This window comes from Notolepis coatsorum, assembly GCF_963971535.1.
Source record: "Notolepis coatsorum genome assembly, chromosome: 4".
In the NCBI taxonomy this organism is placed as follows: Eukaryota; Metazoa; Chordata; class Actinopteri; order Aulopiformes; family Paralepididae; genus Notolepis; species Notolepis coatsorum.
In genome coordinates, this window is record NC_140168.1 from 56,692,912 (window position 1) to 56,711,088 (window position 18,177).

General features: G+C 41.1%; 1 protein-coding gene across 2 annotated transcripts in view; it reads right to left on the bottom strand.

The window, feature by feature from the left end:
• eya3 (EYA transcriptional coactivator and phosphatase 3) overlaps positions 1–18,177 on the bottom strand; it is a 56,876-nt gene that overhangs the window by 3,178 nt on the left and 35,521 nt on the right. For both annotated transcript variants that reach the window (XM_084313140.1, XM_084313139.1), the window contains exons 10-17: positions 15,262–15,428; positions 14,728–14,811; positions 14,513–14,602; positions 10,577–10,635; positions 9,389–9,549; positions 8,455–8,569; positions 6,394–6,515; positions 286–386 (exon numbers count right to left, since the gene is read on the bottom strand). In XM_084313140.1, coding sequence (XP_084169266.1) covers positions 286–386; positions 6,394–6,515; positions 8,455–8,569; positions 9,389–9,549; positions 10,577–10,635; positions 14,513–14,602; positions 14,728–14,811; positions 15,262–15,428 — 899 coding nt within the window. The remainder of the gene's footprint in view (positions 1–285; positions 387–6,393; positions 6,516–8,454; positions 8,570–9,388; positions 9,550–10,576; positions 10,636–14,512; positions 14,603–14,727; positions 14,812–15,261; positions 15,429–18,177) is intronic.

Consider the following 18,177-nt stretch of genomic DNA (forward strand, 5'->3'; position numbering starts at 1 on the left):
GTGTGTAGATTGCAATGAATGCATTTCAATGTGCAGATGTATATATATATATATTTCAAACCATGAAAACTAGAGTTTGTAATTTTGTATTCTGCCTGTAGTATTGACTATTTCGGTTCTTGGATGTGGTATTTTTATAGAAGTTTTAACACCGAAATGAACGGGAACTTACGCATTCTGTACCCCACATTGCATCAGAGACGACTAATATGGTGGGGAAGTGAACAAGATGAACGGAAGACAGACAGTCTCTATTGGGGGGACAGACAGACGCATATATTTTACCTGTTTAGCTGCAAATTCCTCATCTCGCCCGTCTCCTATGACCACGTAGGTGACTTTCTTCCCAAAGCGAGAGACGATGCGCTCAAAGCAGCTCTCCTTCCCTACAGGAAAGAATGCACATTAAAAAAAAAAACGCTAGACACAGACTCAGCCAACATGCTCATTAAAAAGATTCAAAACTTAATATTTGCATATTCATTTATAATAAATGTTTTAACAAAGTGGCAGGAAAAATAAAATGTGTGTGTGCGAGTACTGCATATAAAGGTCTGCATACTGCTAGACATGATGGTATTGTGGATCTGGTTGCTACAGCTGTCAGAAATACATAATAATTATATATATAATAATTAATATAAATAATAATAATACCCCAGACATCATGTTTGTCAATGAAGTTCACAAAGAAGTGCTTCTCCTTAACTCATTCAGCGCCAGGGATTAGCCTGGTCCCGTTCTAGCTATGCCACGCTTTAAAGATAGGAGTGCGTCACCTTGTTTGTAGACCTATATCTATATTATAGCTATGGAGACAATACTATAGTCATTTGACAGTGACTTTTTTCATTTTTTTATGCTTTGATGGCCAGTAACGGCATTCGTGTTGAACACTACAGACGCTGATCAGCTGGATCGATATGAAAACATTGTTGGATCAAGCTGAAATTGATGTCAGATAGTCCTTACCTTTGGTCGGGGGTATTCCAAAAAGAATATTCCAATTGTCTTATCGCAATTTCCAGTATTGGTGTCCATCTGGCCCGGGACATAATTTGGCACAATTTATGGATAGAGTGTGCCGGATGCGTTTCGAAGTGGTCGGATGAAGCGATTTACTCGGCTCAGTCTAAATTTAGCGCCCGGAGGGATTTAAAGGTCCCATGCATTATAAATGGCATTTTCCAGTGTTTAGCATTGTTTCCTAGCAATTTGGGATTATATCAATGTGGTCTGTGTTAGGGCTGACCTTCGAAGCTTTTTTTGGCAATCGAAGCTTCGGGGCCGAGCTTCGATTTTAATTCGAAGCTTCGAGAATTTTTATTTATTTTTTTATCTTATGTTGTGTGACTTGTACAGCACTTTCGTAAACGTTGTTGTTTTTAAATGTGCTCTAAATAAAGTGGGTTGGATTAATTAATTAAGTAGCCCCTTTCGTGACTGACGCATCCAACAAGGTTTCACTCGGCTGTGTGATTTAATTCAAGGTGGATCGCTGTTGTCGTTTGAACAACTTCAGATTTCATGGGAACTACCAATCCCCCAAATCAAGAATGTTTAACACTTTCAGCGCCACGCCTGGTTTTCCGTTTTACCGCTTGAATGCCACCATCGGCGCCAATGTTAACGTTAATATCGCCTAATCTATGTTTTAAATTATGGCTATGTGTCTAATCTGCCCATCGCATTATCAAAGACTATTTTCCAGTCAGTGCTGTGAAGGCAGATTGTTTTTTTTATCGCGTCGTTGCCGTTTCAGAGCAGTTAGAAAAGCCCCCGTTTTGATATAAAAAACAGCTCATTCTGGAGCATTCTATGAAAATCGTCTTTTAGTGGAATATTCCACAACGTTGATATTCGTCGGCCTTTTTATGAATCGTTTTCAAATAAACGCTAGATGATCAATATTATACGTGTACGCACGCACATTACGGCCGCGCACTGATAATCGCTCCGTTGATTTCCTCACGGACTTTTACAGTGAAACCGAAAGAAGACATTTCACAAAACAGCTTATAACTTCATCAAACTTACTCTGATTATCCTACCACTGATAACATAGAGTCCTTACCTGACATCAGATGGTATCCAACTGGTATATTCCAATTCCTGATCACCATTCGAAAAAATCGATACGTGTATGGATCCAACGCGATACAGTAGAACTCCATGATCCGCGGGGATCTGAGGCTCCAGAATGAACTCTAGTAACCCCGGCTGGATCAGTGAACTGGAAAATGTGGAGTACCGGATTTTTTTCCCCATTCATTTTCATTGAGTCCATTCCAAAATCACTTATGTCATCTGGGAGACGACAGGGGGCGCTTTTTTCCACAGTGATCGCCGGCGCCCCTTGGCTATACTCGGGTAGGCTCGGGTGATGCAATAATTTTTCAGATCGCAAAAAAAAAATAATAATAATAATTCAGAGAAATCTCGTGAGTGGCATGCAACCACCTATAAAAAAACCCGAGAAATCTCGTGAGTGGCACTGAAAGTGTTAAGATGAATGAAGTAAGATTTTGATTATTTGAAATATGGCCTGTGTAGACTAAACTATGCACAGAATTATGTCAGTCTACAAGGTCCGGATTCTACATGGTCCGGCAATGTAGACCTTGTAGACTCCACTACAGACCAATTATCAGTGAATGTTCATGCATTTTTAAGAAGGGCAACTTCCACAAAAAAACAAAGAACTCACCAAAACATCTCAGTAGCACCTTATCTAAATGTTATATTTCATATATGGAGATTCATATTTATTTATGTATTGCATGCATTTCTACATTTTATTTCCTATTTTGTTTATTCATCCCAGTATCTTTCTTTCTTATGTGTGGAATTCTACAAGGTGCGCGCACACACACACACACACACACACACACCTACACACACACACACACTTACATTTAGTCATTTAGCTGACGCTTTTATCCAAAGCGACTTACAAGTTCTGTACGACAAGACAGCAAGAAGGGTACAACTCTATCAGCTGAGTAACAATGTTCATCAAAGTGTTGCGTGTTACAGTGTACTAGGTTAGTTTATTTGGACAAGTGCATGACAGTAAGGTTAGTCACGGTTAGATTTTCTTTATTTTTTTTATCATTTCAGATAATGGTTGAAGAAGTGAGTCTTTAGTCGACGGCGAAAGATTGGACGGGATTCGGCTGTCCTAACTGGGATGGGTAGTTCACACACACACACACACACACACACCCACACACACACACACACACAAATCGAAGTAAAAAAAAAAAAAAACTATTTTTTTTTTATTTTTTTTTTTAACTTCGATTTTTTTTTTAATGTTCGAAGCTTGTGCCATCGAATCGAACGTTCGAAGCTTCGAAGCATTTAAGACAGCCCTAGTCTGTGTCGTTAATTATCATATTGACTCATCAGTCTAGTCTCGAGTTCACGAGATCTTCCCTCACTCAACTAAGCCGTTCTGATTCGACGGTATTGCTGACGTGAATAAGGTACTGATTTGCTGTAACGCCCCCTCTATGGTTGTAGCGCATAGTGTAACCCGACACTTCCTCAAAACGGGTTTTGACAGCGAGGCAGAGAGGGAGAGAGAGAGAGATAGAGAGGGAGAGAGAGATAGCGAGAGGGACCGCGCGGTCCCCGCGCGCAGGAGTGTGTGTAAAAATGTGTGTGCGTGCGCCGCGGGGATGGGTCTTCTCTCACACACACAGAGCATTTACACAGGTTGTGTGTAAATGCTCTGTGTCTCTCTCTCTCTCTCGCAGTCGTGAGCACTAGCTTATCACTGTCAAAATATCTTTGCGCATGCTCCCACGCGCACGCCCGTATTCCGATCCGTGCAATAATAATCACAGAGGTATATATTGTGTTTTAAACAAGTTACCAATGCATTGTCCCGTGGGATTATGCCCCCCACGGCGAAATTTATTAGTCTCCCCCTCAATCTCTCTCCATCTCTCTCTGTGCCAGTCGCAGACTGTGTGGGTGACTGTCACTCAAAGCGTGTATGGGCAGAGCCCATCCAATAACAGTCTGAATTCCAAAGGGAGAAAACTGATGCTTTTGAGTAACGTCACGGTGACCAATCGCAGCCACTCTTATTGTCTGGGACCAAATACGGCCACGCCCCATTCCCAGTAAAAAGTGGGAATCTCTAGAATGCGTTTCGGGCGACGCTGTATACGGAAGTGATGATAGACAACACTTTCTGTTGTCAGTAGATGGCAGCATTGGTTTAAAATTAAAAAGGTGAAAATGTTGAAAACTACATGAATACATTTCCCAAGATCCTTAGCACAGGTCACAGGTCACTGGGATGTGTCTATTCTTCGCCGTGATCTGAACAGCGGTAAACTATTACTGCGACCTCGGTATAGCGGCCGCGAATGGTAAACTAATTATCTTAACAAAAGTGCGCTGGTAGTGTTACATATGTTGTCTAAAGGGGGACATATGGTACAATTTAAGATTTTAATGATAATCGGCATATAAAGGACAACATAATAAACCATCGTTAATTTGTAAGAAACCTCAATGAAAATGGTAATATTCGCTATCGTTATGAAAATGTGCTAGAATCCTATTAAAATGTGGACGCATTTGGTCTACGTTCCGTTACTTGATTAGAAATATAAAACAATGAATTTTCTTTTTTGAAAAAAAAAACCTTACAGATGTGTTCCATAGACTCACAGGCATTGTGTAAAGTTGCCCAAATAGTGCAAGGAATAGCAATGCATGTCCCCTTTAAATGTAACACACGGTCTGGAACAGGGTTTACTGCACTCTCGATACTGCCACCTAGCCGGATCTGGCTGGTACTGCACCCTTGGGGTCCCAGTATGCTTTTTAATGGCAACATACAGGTCCGTGACATTGAATAGAATATTAAAATCGAAAAAAAGAAAAACGGACCAAATAACGAGTTTACTCATTGTTGGCGTTCAATGCATGGCGCCCAATAACGAGTAAACCCGTTGTTGGCGGGGAATGATAAGATTTGTGCATTCAACCATTATATGGAACAAGCCTTCCTGGACAAACTGTATCAGTCCATGGCCACACAAATCAGAGGCCTTAGGCTATAACTAGGCTAATTATTGGGATTATTTGATAGCCTCACGCATTTTCATAAACCTGGCCTCACGCATGTTCATAAACCTGGCCTCACGCATGTTCCTAAACATGGCCTCACGCATGTTCCTAAACATGGCCTGGGGATTGCAGACCTGTCAAGTGGTCAATTGCAGGCCAAACAGCTTGTGAGATTGTATTCCAGCTCTGTCAGGCTGTGTGGCAGAGACGATGCTTTTGGTATCTACAGCAGGGGTTCTCAAACTTTTTTATACCACGACCCCATTTTATTTCGAATTTTTTTTGGCAAGCCCACACTTAATGTATCGCGTAATTTCAACGTGCAAGGAATGTCAAAATAAAAGCACACGTTGTTTAGAAAATGAAATTACAGCACTATATTATCAATTAAATGAATGAATATTATCAACAAAAGCAATGGAATTGTCTGTATACACATTTATAAACGAGGCATATTTAGCCAAAATATGTTGCCAGAACATGAAAAGAAAATGCGCTCACGTGCACTTTGGCAGAGATCCGCTTCTACTCTGAAAATCCGCCCTCAGAGGTATGTTGATGCGAAGGGGACACGCTTTATCAGCGCAGCATTACACAACACTTGGTACTCGTTCCGGACTGATATCCAGAACTTTGCGAGGGCCTGTCCAGTGTCCAGTGAACTTGACTTTCAGTAGCTCGTCACACGAAAGATCATTGAGTGCCTCCTTAGCTGCATTCTGTTCCTACAAAAAGCCATCAAGCTGAGAAAATATCACCAAATCTCTGCTGATTATCCTGGAGTGCCACTAACAGAGTTTCCAGTGCATTATCAGCACATTTCTCTGCCAATGAGTTGTTTTTGTCTGCAAGGAAAATCTGCGCTTCTTCTCAGAGTTAACAAAGGCGAATACTCTGCCTCGAGATCAGAGGCAGAGCCCATTTCATCGCGGCCAACCAGCACCGCTTCTGACAACAAACCTATCAATTGCGAGTCTGGGTCACACACAAAAGACCAGATTATAAATGCGCAGGGTGTAGTGAGATCTGTATTGGAATACGTGTGTCGGCCTCCATTGATGGGGGGGCGAGTCACGAGACATGGCAAATACACACAGCTGCCGGGTGGAAAACTCAATCTGAGTTTTTTTTTTGGCCAATGCGCGACCCCACTGTCACCTACCCGCGACCCAAAGTTTGAGAACCGCTGATCTACAGTAAATATGTCCTGGAAACATGTTGAAGCTCTACAATATTTGAATCCTCTGTGTTTTGACCTGCAGATTCGAATAAAGTGTGAGGGTGTGTGTGTGTGTCATGTACCTATCTTAGTGGCACTATAGATGTTCTCTATGGGGAAGACGTCTCCCAGGCCATAGAGCAGCACCTTTGCCAGAGCAGGAACCAGCTGAGTGGTGGTGACCAGGACATTCATACACTTTCCCCTGTTCAAAAACATTGCATTAATATATTGAATGGCAGATTTGAATTGACAGTTTTGACACCAATTCATACAGAGACAAATTCATACAGTAATAATTATAAATACTACACATTTACAAAATACATTTCCTTAAAAACAAAAGGAGAGATAAAGAAATAAATTGACCAAAAACCAAATGAAAACACAGCGAAAGTAATTCAAAACATAAATATTTAAACAAAACAGTGTGTTTTCTGGCTTCCCTTCGATCATCACTGACCCTAACTGTGAAAATGGAATAAGTTCCAACTTGTGCATGAATAGCTAAAGGCAGAGTGCTGCTATGTGGATCCTTCATTATGGTCTGGATCAGCGTTTCCGTTAGCCGGTAATTACCGGTATTTGACCGGCAAAATCTGTTGAAGTCCGACATATTTAATCTCTCCGGTCTTAATTAATGTCCGGTGAAAATAATTTCCTGAGTCTAAGCACAATTTGATTATTTGAATTGTATTAAAATAGGCTAAAATTAAATAGCCTATGCGATGAACGAAACAATCATTACATTTGTTTCATCGTTGCTTCTAATAATGACAACGACGTTGTCAGCGAAAGCTTAGTGCTGGGTGTGCAAACTTTTGTGAAGCTGCAGAGCCGGAGCAGCAGCAGCACAGTGCAGTACTCCAGCAGTACTCCAATTCAGCCATTTTCAATTCAATGTTGGGTGGGGGGCGCTGCTGTGCGGTCCCCAGAAAAGAGCCAATAACAGCTGAATCTGCTGCTCTGCATCGACATACTCTCGCAAATAAGTCATTGGGAGGTGGAGAGAGAGAGAGTCGTCACGCAAACCCACGATAATGTTGCCGTCTCTCTCTGCCAAATTTCTCAGTTCTTCGCTTGATATAATTAATACAAATGTCCAATATAACGGAATTCGTTAGCTAATAAAAATGTGATTATAACAGACTGTTGTTTATTAATGTCGGGCGATTGCCCACAAAGGTCTATTTGATTTAAAGTCGGCAGCAGCAAGGAGTCTCGGGACTTGTTTTATTTGGAATATAATGACTTTATACGCAAAAGTAGCCTAGTTTTAAGTAAAAATATTATAAATCTACATGCCTTGATGATGTCATTCTTTTGTTTTGTTGTCATTCTTTTGCCTATCAATTGTTTTTAAGCTCAATAAACTCTGACCGGAATTTCTCTCATTTGACCGGTAGATTGAAATCTACCGGACACTGAGGCCGGCAACAATTTTTTCTAACGGAAACCCTGGTCTGGATATAGAGTTTGGCAAGTCGTTCTGCATGGTAAGAGATGGCGTGTGACACGTAAACAATAGGCTGTGTTGCTCTGGCCTTGTACCAAGAGACGGTCAATTTAACTTCTCTTTCAATTCACAGCGATATGTGCAAAACCCATTATCAGAAGCGGAGCGCTCTTCAATAAAGAGCGTCCACAGTTGTTGTTTTTTCTTCTTCTTTTCTACATAGTATTTCTTAATTTAGACAGTAGGGAGAGAGGAAACAAGGGGAGAAGGTTCTGGTGGAATGAGTTTTTTTTGGCCCAAATGCAAATCAAATCCATTTAAGAGAATACCGCGGCAAACACCTTCAGCCGAGTGGGTTTGGCATGAACGTGGAATGTCAAATAACCTTTGTGGGTGTAAATAACAATATTGGAACGTGTGCGGAGAGAAGCATTGAGCAAGAAAAAAAGACACAGCAGGTGTCACCTGAAAAATGCCATTTTCATTTAGGTAGTTAATAAAAACACTAAGCCTAAGGTACTGAGGGTTCAATAGGTAAGAAAAGCTCTTGACCAGCCTACCGTGTGTCTAAAGAAAGTGGCATTTCTAGAACACATAATAAATACCACACCAGTAAGCCTACTTGCCAACCACTTCATCTTGGAATATATACACATTTCCAGTGTTTGGATATTGGATCAGAGCTGACCTGGCCTGGATGAGTAGCAGGGACTTGAGTGCACTGCTGAGCCAGGCGTCCGTCACGTTCTCTATCTCCGTCTGAAGCCGCAGCAGCAGGTCTCTCTTCAGAGGACTCAACAGGCCTGGAGGACACAGCGGCAGCACAGTGCATTTAGAACATCTGCCAGGAGATGGTGCAAGAGAGCAACGTCATTATGGCCAATGGCTGCCATGAGCTACTTCGGAATTGGTTTGTCCTTATAGTAAATGTGTGCTATATTCATATATATTATTTTAGTTTGATGGAAAGAAGCTTTGGGCCCTTCTTAATAACCCCTTACATCAGAATATAGGTCTATATATAACATTACCAACATTTTACAGCTGCAAAACACAGAAAATACAATTAAAACATCATATTTATCCGCTGTCCGTTGTCTTCAAAAGCTCAGTCAATCAATAAAAAAAATACACTTGTTTACATTTGGATCTGGCCTTTTAGTCTCAGAAATGGTGCTTACTATGACACACCATTACGTGAAGATTACATTTTTTACAAGGAAACCTCACCACCAACAAGGAGTGGGTGACATGAAAGAAATTCAGATCAGGTTAATCATCTGAAATGTTTCAGATATCACACACACATATATATATATATATATATATATCGTATATCTCACAATATGTGAACAGTATGCAAAATCACAACATAAATAATCCAATTGCTGTTCATCGTATTGAACTTAATAATAATGAAAAGACTGGTATCAAACAAAAACTAATTTCAAACATCATCCCTCAAATACTGAAAATCTCATCTTGAGATCAATTTGAATTAATAGGTGCCCTCTTCATTTCTTCCTTTAAAAGAATTGTGTACAACAATATCAAAATGTCATCATGGTACGATACCGATACGATAACAGAAATGATAATATTGAATTATCGCTCGGCCCTACCTCCGACGTTCCCTTTATATCCGTTGTAGATCTCTTTTAGCCGGCGGTAGCGAAAGGCCAGCTTGCGCATCCACTCCACACCTCCCTGGACTCCCGTGGCCCCAGAGGTCCCGCCCCCCCCGCTGGGGCCGTTGAAGCCGTCCGTCAAGAAGTTGTAGTTACTGTGGAGAGAAACACAGGACAAGAGGATTTGAGGGTGAACTGGTTTGGAATGCCGCACACACACCGTTTGCCATGATCTTCTCCATAAATAATAATAATGATTCATTACATTTATATAGCGCTTTACTCTGACTCAAAGTGCTCCCCACAATTTAGGGTGGAAATTGCCTCCTTCACCACCACTGGTAGCACCCAACCTTGGGCTACGCAGGCTCAATGGCTGCCATACACTGGCACCAGGCACACATCATCACACTACACAATGGCTGAACGGCTCAGGGGACAGGGATTGATATCAGCCAATTAAGGGGAAGGGATGATTAGGTGGCCTTGATTCAGATTCCTTTAATAAACACATGTAATTGTTACGGAAATTACAGTTTATGCATTTTTACATATTTTTTCCACATAACAAACAGCAACAACAGACACAGGACAAAGCCTGGCGGCTCAGTCTGTGATGAGCTTTCACAGCCTTTGGGATCCTCAGCCTTCTCCCAGAGGGGAGCAGGGTGAAGAGGCTGTGGCTGGGGTGGGAGGAGTCGGTCATGGTCTTTCTTGCCCTCTTCAGCGCCCTGGAGTTGATGTCAGAGACCTGATTGGGAATTTGACAAGGAACGTCGGGGAACCCACTACTCTCTGCGATAGACGCCCTTGGGTTCTTTAACGACCAAATTCAGTCAGGACCTCGGTTTAGCGTCTCAAATCCGAAGGACGGCACTCGCAGCTGTACAGTGTCCCTATCACCGTAACAGGGGCATTGTTACTGACAAGTCCAGAGGACAGAGTGCCCCCTGCTGGACAACAACACTCTATTCATGTAGCCACACTGCCGGATAAATCCATAGACGTACTGTGAGCACCGTGGTGAGTGTTGGGTTGTCATTGGGCCTGGATGTTCAGAATGTGTGCTCATTCAAACATCTTCAGTATATCTGTGTGGTCGTGCAAAGGGGAGCGTCTGAGCCTGCAGTGTTTCTGTAGTAGTGGTAGCTGCTGTGTGGCGGCAACTAAAGGGTTAATCACCTCAGGTCTAGTCCGTTGTCGTCGGAAGCCACATCTTCAACGTGAACCTGATCGCACTCCTTGAGAGAGAAGAGGAGAAAGCGGAGTGCGTCTTTATTTCTGCCGTTTCACTAAACAGGTCATTCATACATTCCATCGAACAAAACATTCCCTTATGAGACGAGAGTTCCTGTCTCTGTGCGAATTAGCCTAATGAGCAGACTACTGTTTAAAATTAACGTTAGCTTAGAATCAAAGGAGATGCCACATGCATCTTATTAATGCATTATTTTTGGGTAGCATGCTACTGTGCCCTGGACCCGCGCCCGCCTGTCCCTGGCCCTCTGCCTGATCCAGAACTGCCGCCTATCGACCCATCCACACTCCTAAAAGGCAGTAAGCACGCACACACACACACACACACAATAGCAATACCTACCTCACATTTAAAGTGGAAGTGGAGAACATCTGCAGCTCATTCTCCCAACCCCCACCCATTCCAAATACTTATGGGTTGAAATAATTGAATTATTTCAATGACTATTTCACAAATAAAGTAAATACTATAAGAGACAACATGCCACCTGTAAAGGGTAACTTATCAGATTCAATTATAAAAAGTCAGATCATGAAGGACAAAGAATGTGAATTTGAATTTTTGGTCACAAATCTTTCAGAAATTGAAAAGTTATTGTCTGAATTGAAATGTGACAAACCCTCTGGTCACGACAATCTGGACAGTAGACTTGTGAAGCTATCAGCTGGAAGTATTGCTGGTCCGATATGTCATATATTCAATTTGAGTCTTAAGGAAGGAATTTATCCGCAAATATGGAAGGTAGCTAAGGTCACTCCTCTACCAAAAAATAGAAAAGAATCATTCACTGGACCAAATAGTAGGCCAATCAGTATTTTACCTGTTTTAGGTATACTTATGGAAAGAATTGCATTCAAACAAATTCAAAATTATTTCTCCCTTAATAACATAAATTCTGACTTTCAACATGCTTACAAACCAGGCTATTCAACATGCACAGCACTTACACAATTGGCTGATGATTGGCTAAGAAATATTGACTGTAAATTATTAGTTGGTACAGTACTGTTAGATTTTAGCGCAGCTTTTGATCTCATTGATCATGAACTGCTGCTTACAAAACTAGCTGATTATGGTTTCAAACACTCAGCTACTAACTGGATGAAAAGTTATTTATTCATGAGACAACAATGTGTCCTGTTTAATGGAACTTTATCAAGCTTTAAAACGCTACAATGTGGCATTCCTCAAGGAAGTTGCCTTGGACCATTATTATATTCAATATTTGTAAATGATATGCCACAAAGTTTAAGAAATGCAAGCAGTTCCATTTATGCAGATGACACTACAATATATGCTTCGGCAAGCAATGCCAAAGACCTCAGCAGTCTTCTTCAAAGCGAGTTAATGCAGATTTCTGAATGGGTCACGGTAAATAAGCTGAAACTAAATGCATCCAAAACAAAATGTCTAATTATTTGTTCAAAGCATGCTCAGAGAGAGAATCACAGATTAAATATTTCTTTGCAGGGTGCAGATATTGAGCAAGTTAAGGAGGCCAGATTGCTTGGAGTTATAATAGATGAAACACTCTCTTGGTCAACTCACATTAACAATATTGTAACAAAAATGAGCAGAAGTATTTCAATTATTAGACGGAATGCCTATTTTTTAACAGACACAGCTACCAAGCAAGTCATACAATCACTAGTTTTGTCACATCTGGACTACTGTCCAGCAATCTGGTCAAATGCATCCAAACAAGATTTAAATAAAATACAGCTTACTCAAAATAGAGCTGCAAGACTTGCATTGCATAGCTCAATTAGAAACAGTGTTGAGAAAATGCACAAGGAACTGTCATGGATGAGAGTCAATGAGAGACTAGTGTGTAGTCTTATTTTGTTTATGAGAAATATTTATACTTTGCATAAACCTGTGTGCCTCTTTTTGCAGCTGGTGCTTATTAGTGATGGTCATGGCTATGGCACTAGACAAGCCTTGAAGGGTCGGTTCGCCCTGCCGAGACCCAGAACTGAAGCCTTAAAGAAAACTGTAATGTACAGGGCAATGTCCTACTGGAATAGACTTCCACAATATTTGGTTTCAATTACCAGTAAGGTGGGATTCAAGAGGAGACTACGAGTGGCTGTAATGCAGAAAGAGGTTGATTTTGGTTAGGTCTAATCTGTGTCTAATGAATGGGTTCTTGTGTTGGGTTATGTGTTGTTTTGGAATGTGTTTGTCTAGTGGTTATGAGTATTAGAGTATGAGTGTATGGAATGTTGTGCTGTTTTTGAGCACATTTTAGTTTGCTCTGAGATGTCTTTGTTGTTTTATTGATATTTGTTGTTTTATTGATATTTGTTATTGTTGTCTTTGTTGTCTTTGTTGTTTTATTGATATTTGTTTTTGTTCTATATTAGAAAATTTGGCATACATATTTGGTTGTATGTCTGATTTTAATTGGTTTAATGTTCTATAATTGTTTGTATATTTTATTGGTGTTTTATTGATATTTGTTTTGTTTTTATGTTGTTTATTGATTATTCTTGTTTAATTTTATATGTTTGGATCCAGACCCCAGGAAGAATAGTCGCTGCTGAGGCAGTGACTAATGGGGATCTGAAATAAAGAAATAAAGGAAATAAAGAAATACTGAATCGAGAACCTCATCCTTCACTCTGTCATCTTTCTCTCCCATTACAGATGCCGAGAACCTGAAACTGGTAACGTCCGACTACATGCCAGCTGGATCAGTTACCCTCCCAACTCCTCCAGACCATAGCACCAGACATCCTCCCATTCCTAACGGCAAGCATCAACTCCTCCCTCAACTCGGGGGTGGTCCCCACCTCCCTAAAACAAGCCAGAGTCACACCGCTCATAAGAAAACCAACCATGAACCCCACCATAATAGGCAACTATCGTCCAGTCTCTCTTCTCTCCTTCCTTTCTAAAACTGGCCTTCCGACCACTGCCACCAAGCCTTTTCAACTCATTCAGAACGCATCGGCCCGCCTGATCTCAAACCTACCGAAGTCAGCCCATGTCACCCCACTTCTCAGGGACCTGCACTGGCTCCCCATTGCCGCACGAATCCGCTTCAAGGCCCTCAACCTGGCATATCGTGCGGCGAAGGGAGCGGCTCCCGCCTACCTCCGGTCAATGGTCTCTAACTACACACCCTCAAGACCCCTACACTCTGCATCTTCTGGCCGCCTCAGACCTACTCCTATCCGAGCTCCGGGAGGGTCGTCAAAGAGAAGTCGCCTATTCTCGGTCCTTGCCCCACAATGGTGGAACGAAACACGTCCAATCTTTCACCGTCGACTAAAGACGCACTTCTTCAATCATGATCAAAAAAAAAAAAAAAAACTCTAACCCTAACTAACCTTACTGTCATGCACTTGTCCTAATATACTAACCTACACACTGTAGCACTCAACACTTGTAAATGTACTGTATTTCTGTAGATAATTGGCAACTTATTAGTGAAAAGTAAAAGCTTTTTATTAGGATCAGGCTAATAAATAGCTGCAGATGTGTGGGTTTGGGCTGGACAGGGTTTGAGTTTCTGTGCCCAATTGAAGCTCTAAGAATCCACAGTTATACATAACTGCTTCTTTCAATCTATTAACACAGAATTAAACCTGCATAATGGCTACAGCATCATTGGCATATGACAGTATTCTCATTAAAGAGGCATTCCACCGAGTGAATCCTATTATTCTGTTCTGTGCAGCGGAAACATTTACCAGCATTGCCTCATCCATTTCCATGTATAAAACAATGGTTGTTATGTTACAGGCAGCCACGTTGGAAGACAGAGAACTACACAAACATTCCATGCAAGGCCTATAGGATTCAGGTAAAAAATTGTTGCCTCTTTAAGAATGGAGATTGTGTCCGACCAGTACCTCAAGGTCGTTGAAGAACAGGTGGGTGTCCGCCAACTCAAAGATCAACTCCTCCATCTGCAGGCCCAGGTTCAGCACAGTGGCAGGGTCCTGAGAAGACAGCACAACAAAAGGACTGAGCTCCAATACTCAAAATACTACAAAACTCTTCTTGAGCCATGTATATTTTCAAGACTCCATTGTATCACTACATCTTCTTATTCCGCGATACAAACCTTGCCAAACTTCTGAGCAAAGGACCCAGTGAGCAGAGAGTGGAATATGATGATGGTCTCATCCAGATCCCAGAGAAAGATGCGCTAAAAATGACAGAAGAATGAATTCAAGAAACTTGCTCTTTATGATTCAATGTAAACAAACCGTTTACAGCCGCAAAATACAATGAACACATTGAATTTTACCCGTCCTTCCATCAAGAGATCAGTCAATCAACAAGACAAGGAAAACATCTTCATTCTTATTTATAATTCTTGGTGGTGGGGCTACTCTATCACTGATTGAGCCTTTAACGGCACGTTTAAAAACATTACCAATGCATTGTTGCAAGCTGCGGTATTAGTCCTTGTGTCATCCATACCTTGTCGTTAAATTTGAGCGTGAAACATTTCTCAGATTAAAAGTTTTACTTTTAGAGCCTAGGTTATGTTTATGATTCGTGTTTGGGGTTATAAGCAGAGCCCATCAGATCCTCTGCCACATTCAATGCCAGCACCGAGAGTAACATCAAGTGAGTCAGTGTCAATAGGTACCTCCAGGTCACCGTCAGCAGGCGGGCAGCTGTCGGACCTCTTCTTTCCCTTGGCTTTCCCCATAGAGTTCCTACGGCCCGCGTCGTCCTGGTCCCTGGCCCCGGTGGGAAGGGCCATGCCGGTAGGGAGGGCCACGCCTGTCGACAGGTTCTCACGTGGGGACGCGTCTGAAGGATGACATGACACATATTACATACATATAACACTTTCTCAGTGCCAATATAGACTCTGAGTTGCAACTATAGGCAGATATCTAAAATATGTATACGAGTGAGCGCTCCCCATCTACACAAAAGTGTTCCCAATGCTACTGAATTCAGAAAACTCCACCCAAAAGACAATGCTTCTTCCTCATTTGAAACTCAATGGTGGTTGGAACACTGGATTTTCTGCCACTTAGTGGAAAGAGTGATTGGGATCTGTAACATTTACAGAACAACTTTACAGAATAAAATCAGAGCCTCTAGGTGGCGGTATACACATGAGAACAGTCAATTGCCTTTACACATGTTTGATTGAATTGATTGAACATTTTATTAACAGATTACAGAATGGGTACAATACAGTACGGCTCAATACACACAATTGTTAACTCATTCAGCGCCAGGGATTAGTCTGGCCCTTGTGGCTAACGTGCCACGTTTCCATAACATATTTTCACTGTGTGTCACTATGTTTGGAGAGCTATATCTATATTTCAGGGGTGCCCAACCTTTTTTGAACCAAGATCTACTTTTTAATTGACCACCTAGCCGAGAGCTACCAGCCAAAATTGTATATTGTAAGCAGTCATTTGAGGCTTTATAAAAGCAGCATAATGAACACAAATCTGTCAGTGCCGAGTCCGACCTCATCTTAAATAACAAACAGCATTGCTTGTTGTAGTTAACAAGGAGAGGCAGAGTTGATTTTGCAATCTTTTTTATTCATTATTTTATTTTATTAATCAAGATCTACTTGAAATCAGCCCGCGATCTACCTGTCGATCGCGATCGACTGGTTGGGCACCACTGTTCTATATTATAGCTATGGAGACAATACTATAGTCATTTGACAGTTCTTCCGTTGAACATGCAAAAAAGAGATAATGTTTTTTTGCGAGTTATCCCGTGGTGAATATAAGTATAGTTTAGGAGTGATCCGGGATCATTCCTGAAACGCTGAGTTATAGGGCGCTACGTGTATTCTACTATAAGCGTTGGTGTTTCTTGCCTGGACACGCTACTATTTCCAAATCAAATGTATATAATAGGTATTATGTTTCATCATGAATGCATGAAAGGGCGGGGGGGGTCGTTTTTGTATGCTTTGATGGCCAGTAACGGCATTCGTGTTGAACACTACAGAAGCCGATCAGCTGGATCGATATGAAAACATTGTTGGATCAAGCTGAAATTGATGTCAGATAGTCCTTACCTGTCTGATCGCGATTTCCAGTATTGGTGTCCATCTGGTCCCGGACATAATTTGGCACAACTTATGGATCGAGTGTGCCAGATGCGTTTCGAAGTGGTCGGATGAAGCGACTTACTCGGCTCCGTCTAAATATAGCGCCCGGAGACATTTGAGTGTAACACAGAGTTAGATATAAGGTTTCAAAGGGTGGGCGACACTGCCATCTGGCAGGATGCGGCCGGTATTGCACTTTGGCAATCTCAAAATCCTTTCCTATGGCAACACCGAGGTCAGTGGATGAATAATGAATAAAAATATAGAATAAAAGAAAAAACAACCAAAACCCGAGATATCTCGGGTCTGGCAATTAAAGAGTTAAGGGATTGCAGACCAGAGAAAGACTTGTCTTGTTTACATCAGGGTCCCCCATTTTCAATTCATCATGAATTGTAGAAGATCATCTTCCCCACAAGGCATCGGACCATGAAAATAAGGATGTTTCAGAAGTGCTCACTCTATGCATCTCTATGGCCGATCCACTTACTGAAGATTTGATTTGATTTGATTTTATTAGGGATCCCCATTAGCTGGTGCGATAGCAACCAGTAGTCTTCCTGGGGTCCACACACAAAAAAACAATCACTATTGCAAAAAACTAAATTATTAAAAGTCAGTACACACAATGCATAATGAACCTACTGTAACAATTAATATAGCTAAAATTACATTAGTGTAAAACAAAAACAAAAAATTACTTTACAGTGTTAAAAACTATTTAAAAACAATTTAAGATTCTTTTTAAAAGTGAATCTACTGTAAATGCAGCAGAGGTTCCGAGGCAGGCCATTCCACAGAGTTAATGCTCTAAAAATAAAAGATCTCCCCAGAGCGCTGGTTCTAGGACCTGGCAATTCAAGCTGCCCACTACTGGAACCTCTAGTGTAATGCTTGTGCACAGTATTACTAAAAACAATCTGATTATGTATAAAAACAGGAGTCTTACTGCTCATGACCAACTTGAACAGCACAAGTATATTAAAAGTAGAGGTGGGCATAGATTAATTGTTTTAACCTAGATTAATCTATCTGCAATCCTGGATTTAATCTAGATTAATCTAGATTAAAATGGCTCAAAAAAAAAAAAAAAAAAACTGCCGAAGGCATTCAAAATATGTGTGTTCTACCCAAATAATGACCAGAAGTAAGTCCTTACTTTTTCTTTCCTCCTTATGTTTCTCAGGCCAGGTGGCCCATTACACCATGAGCCCATCTCCCGTTTCCAAAATGCATTACAGACTGTTTGAAAAAGCTGTTTTGCTATGATAATTGGTAATGAAATATCAAAATAATGTTCAATAAGATGTACTTGTGTTTAATAAGTTGTTTTATTCAGAAGTTAACACAAATAAATAATATTACCAGTACAGTACAGTATCTAGCACTCTCAGGAGCAAAACAGAAAGAATCATTTCAAACTTGAACTATGTGACATGGCTTGAATCAACTGCTCCAGTGGAGTTG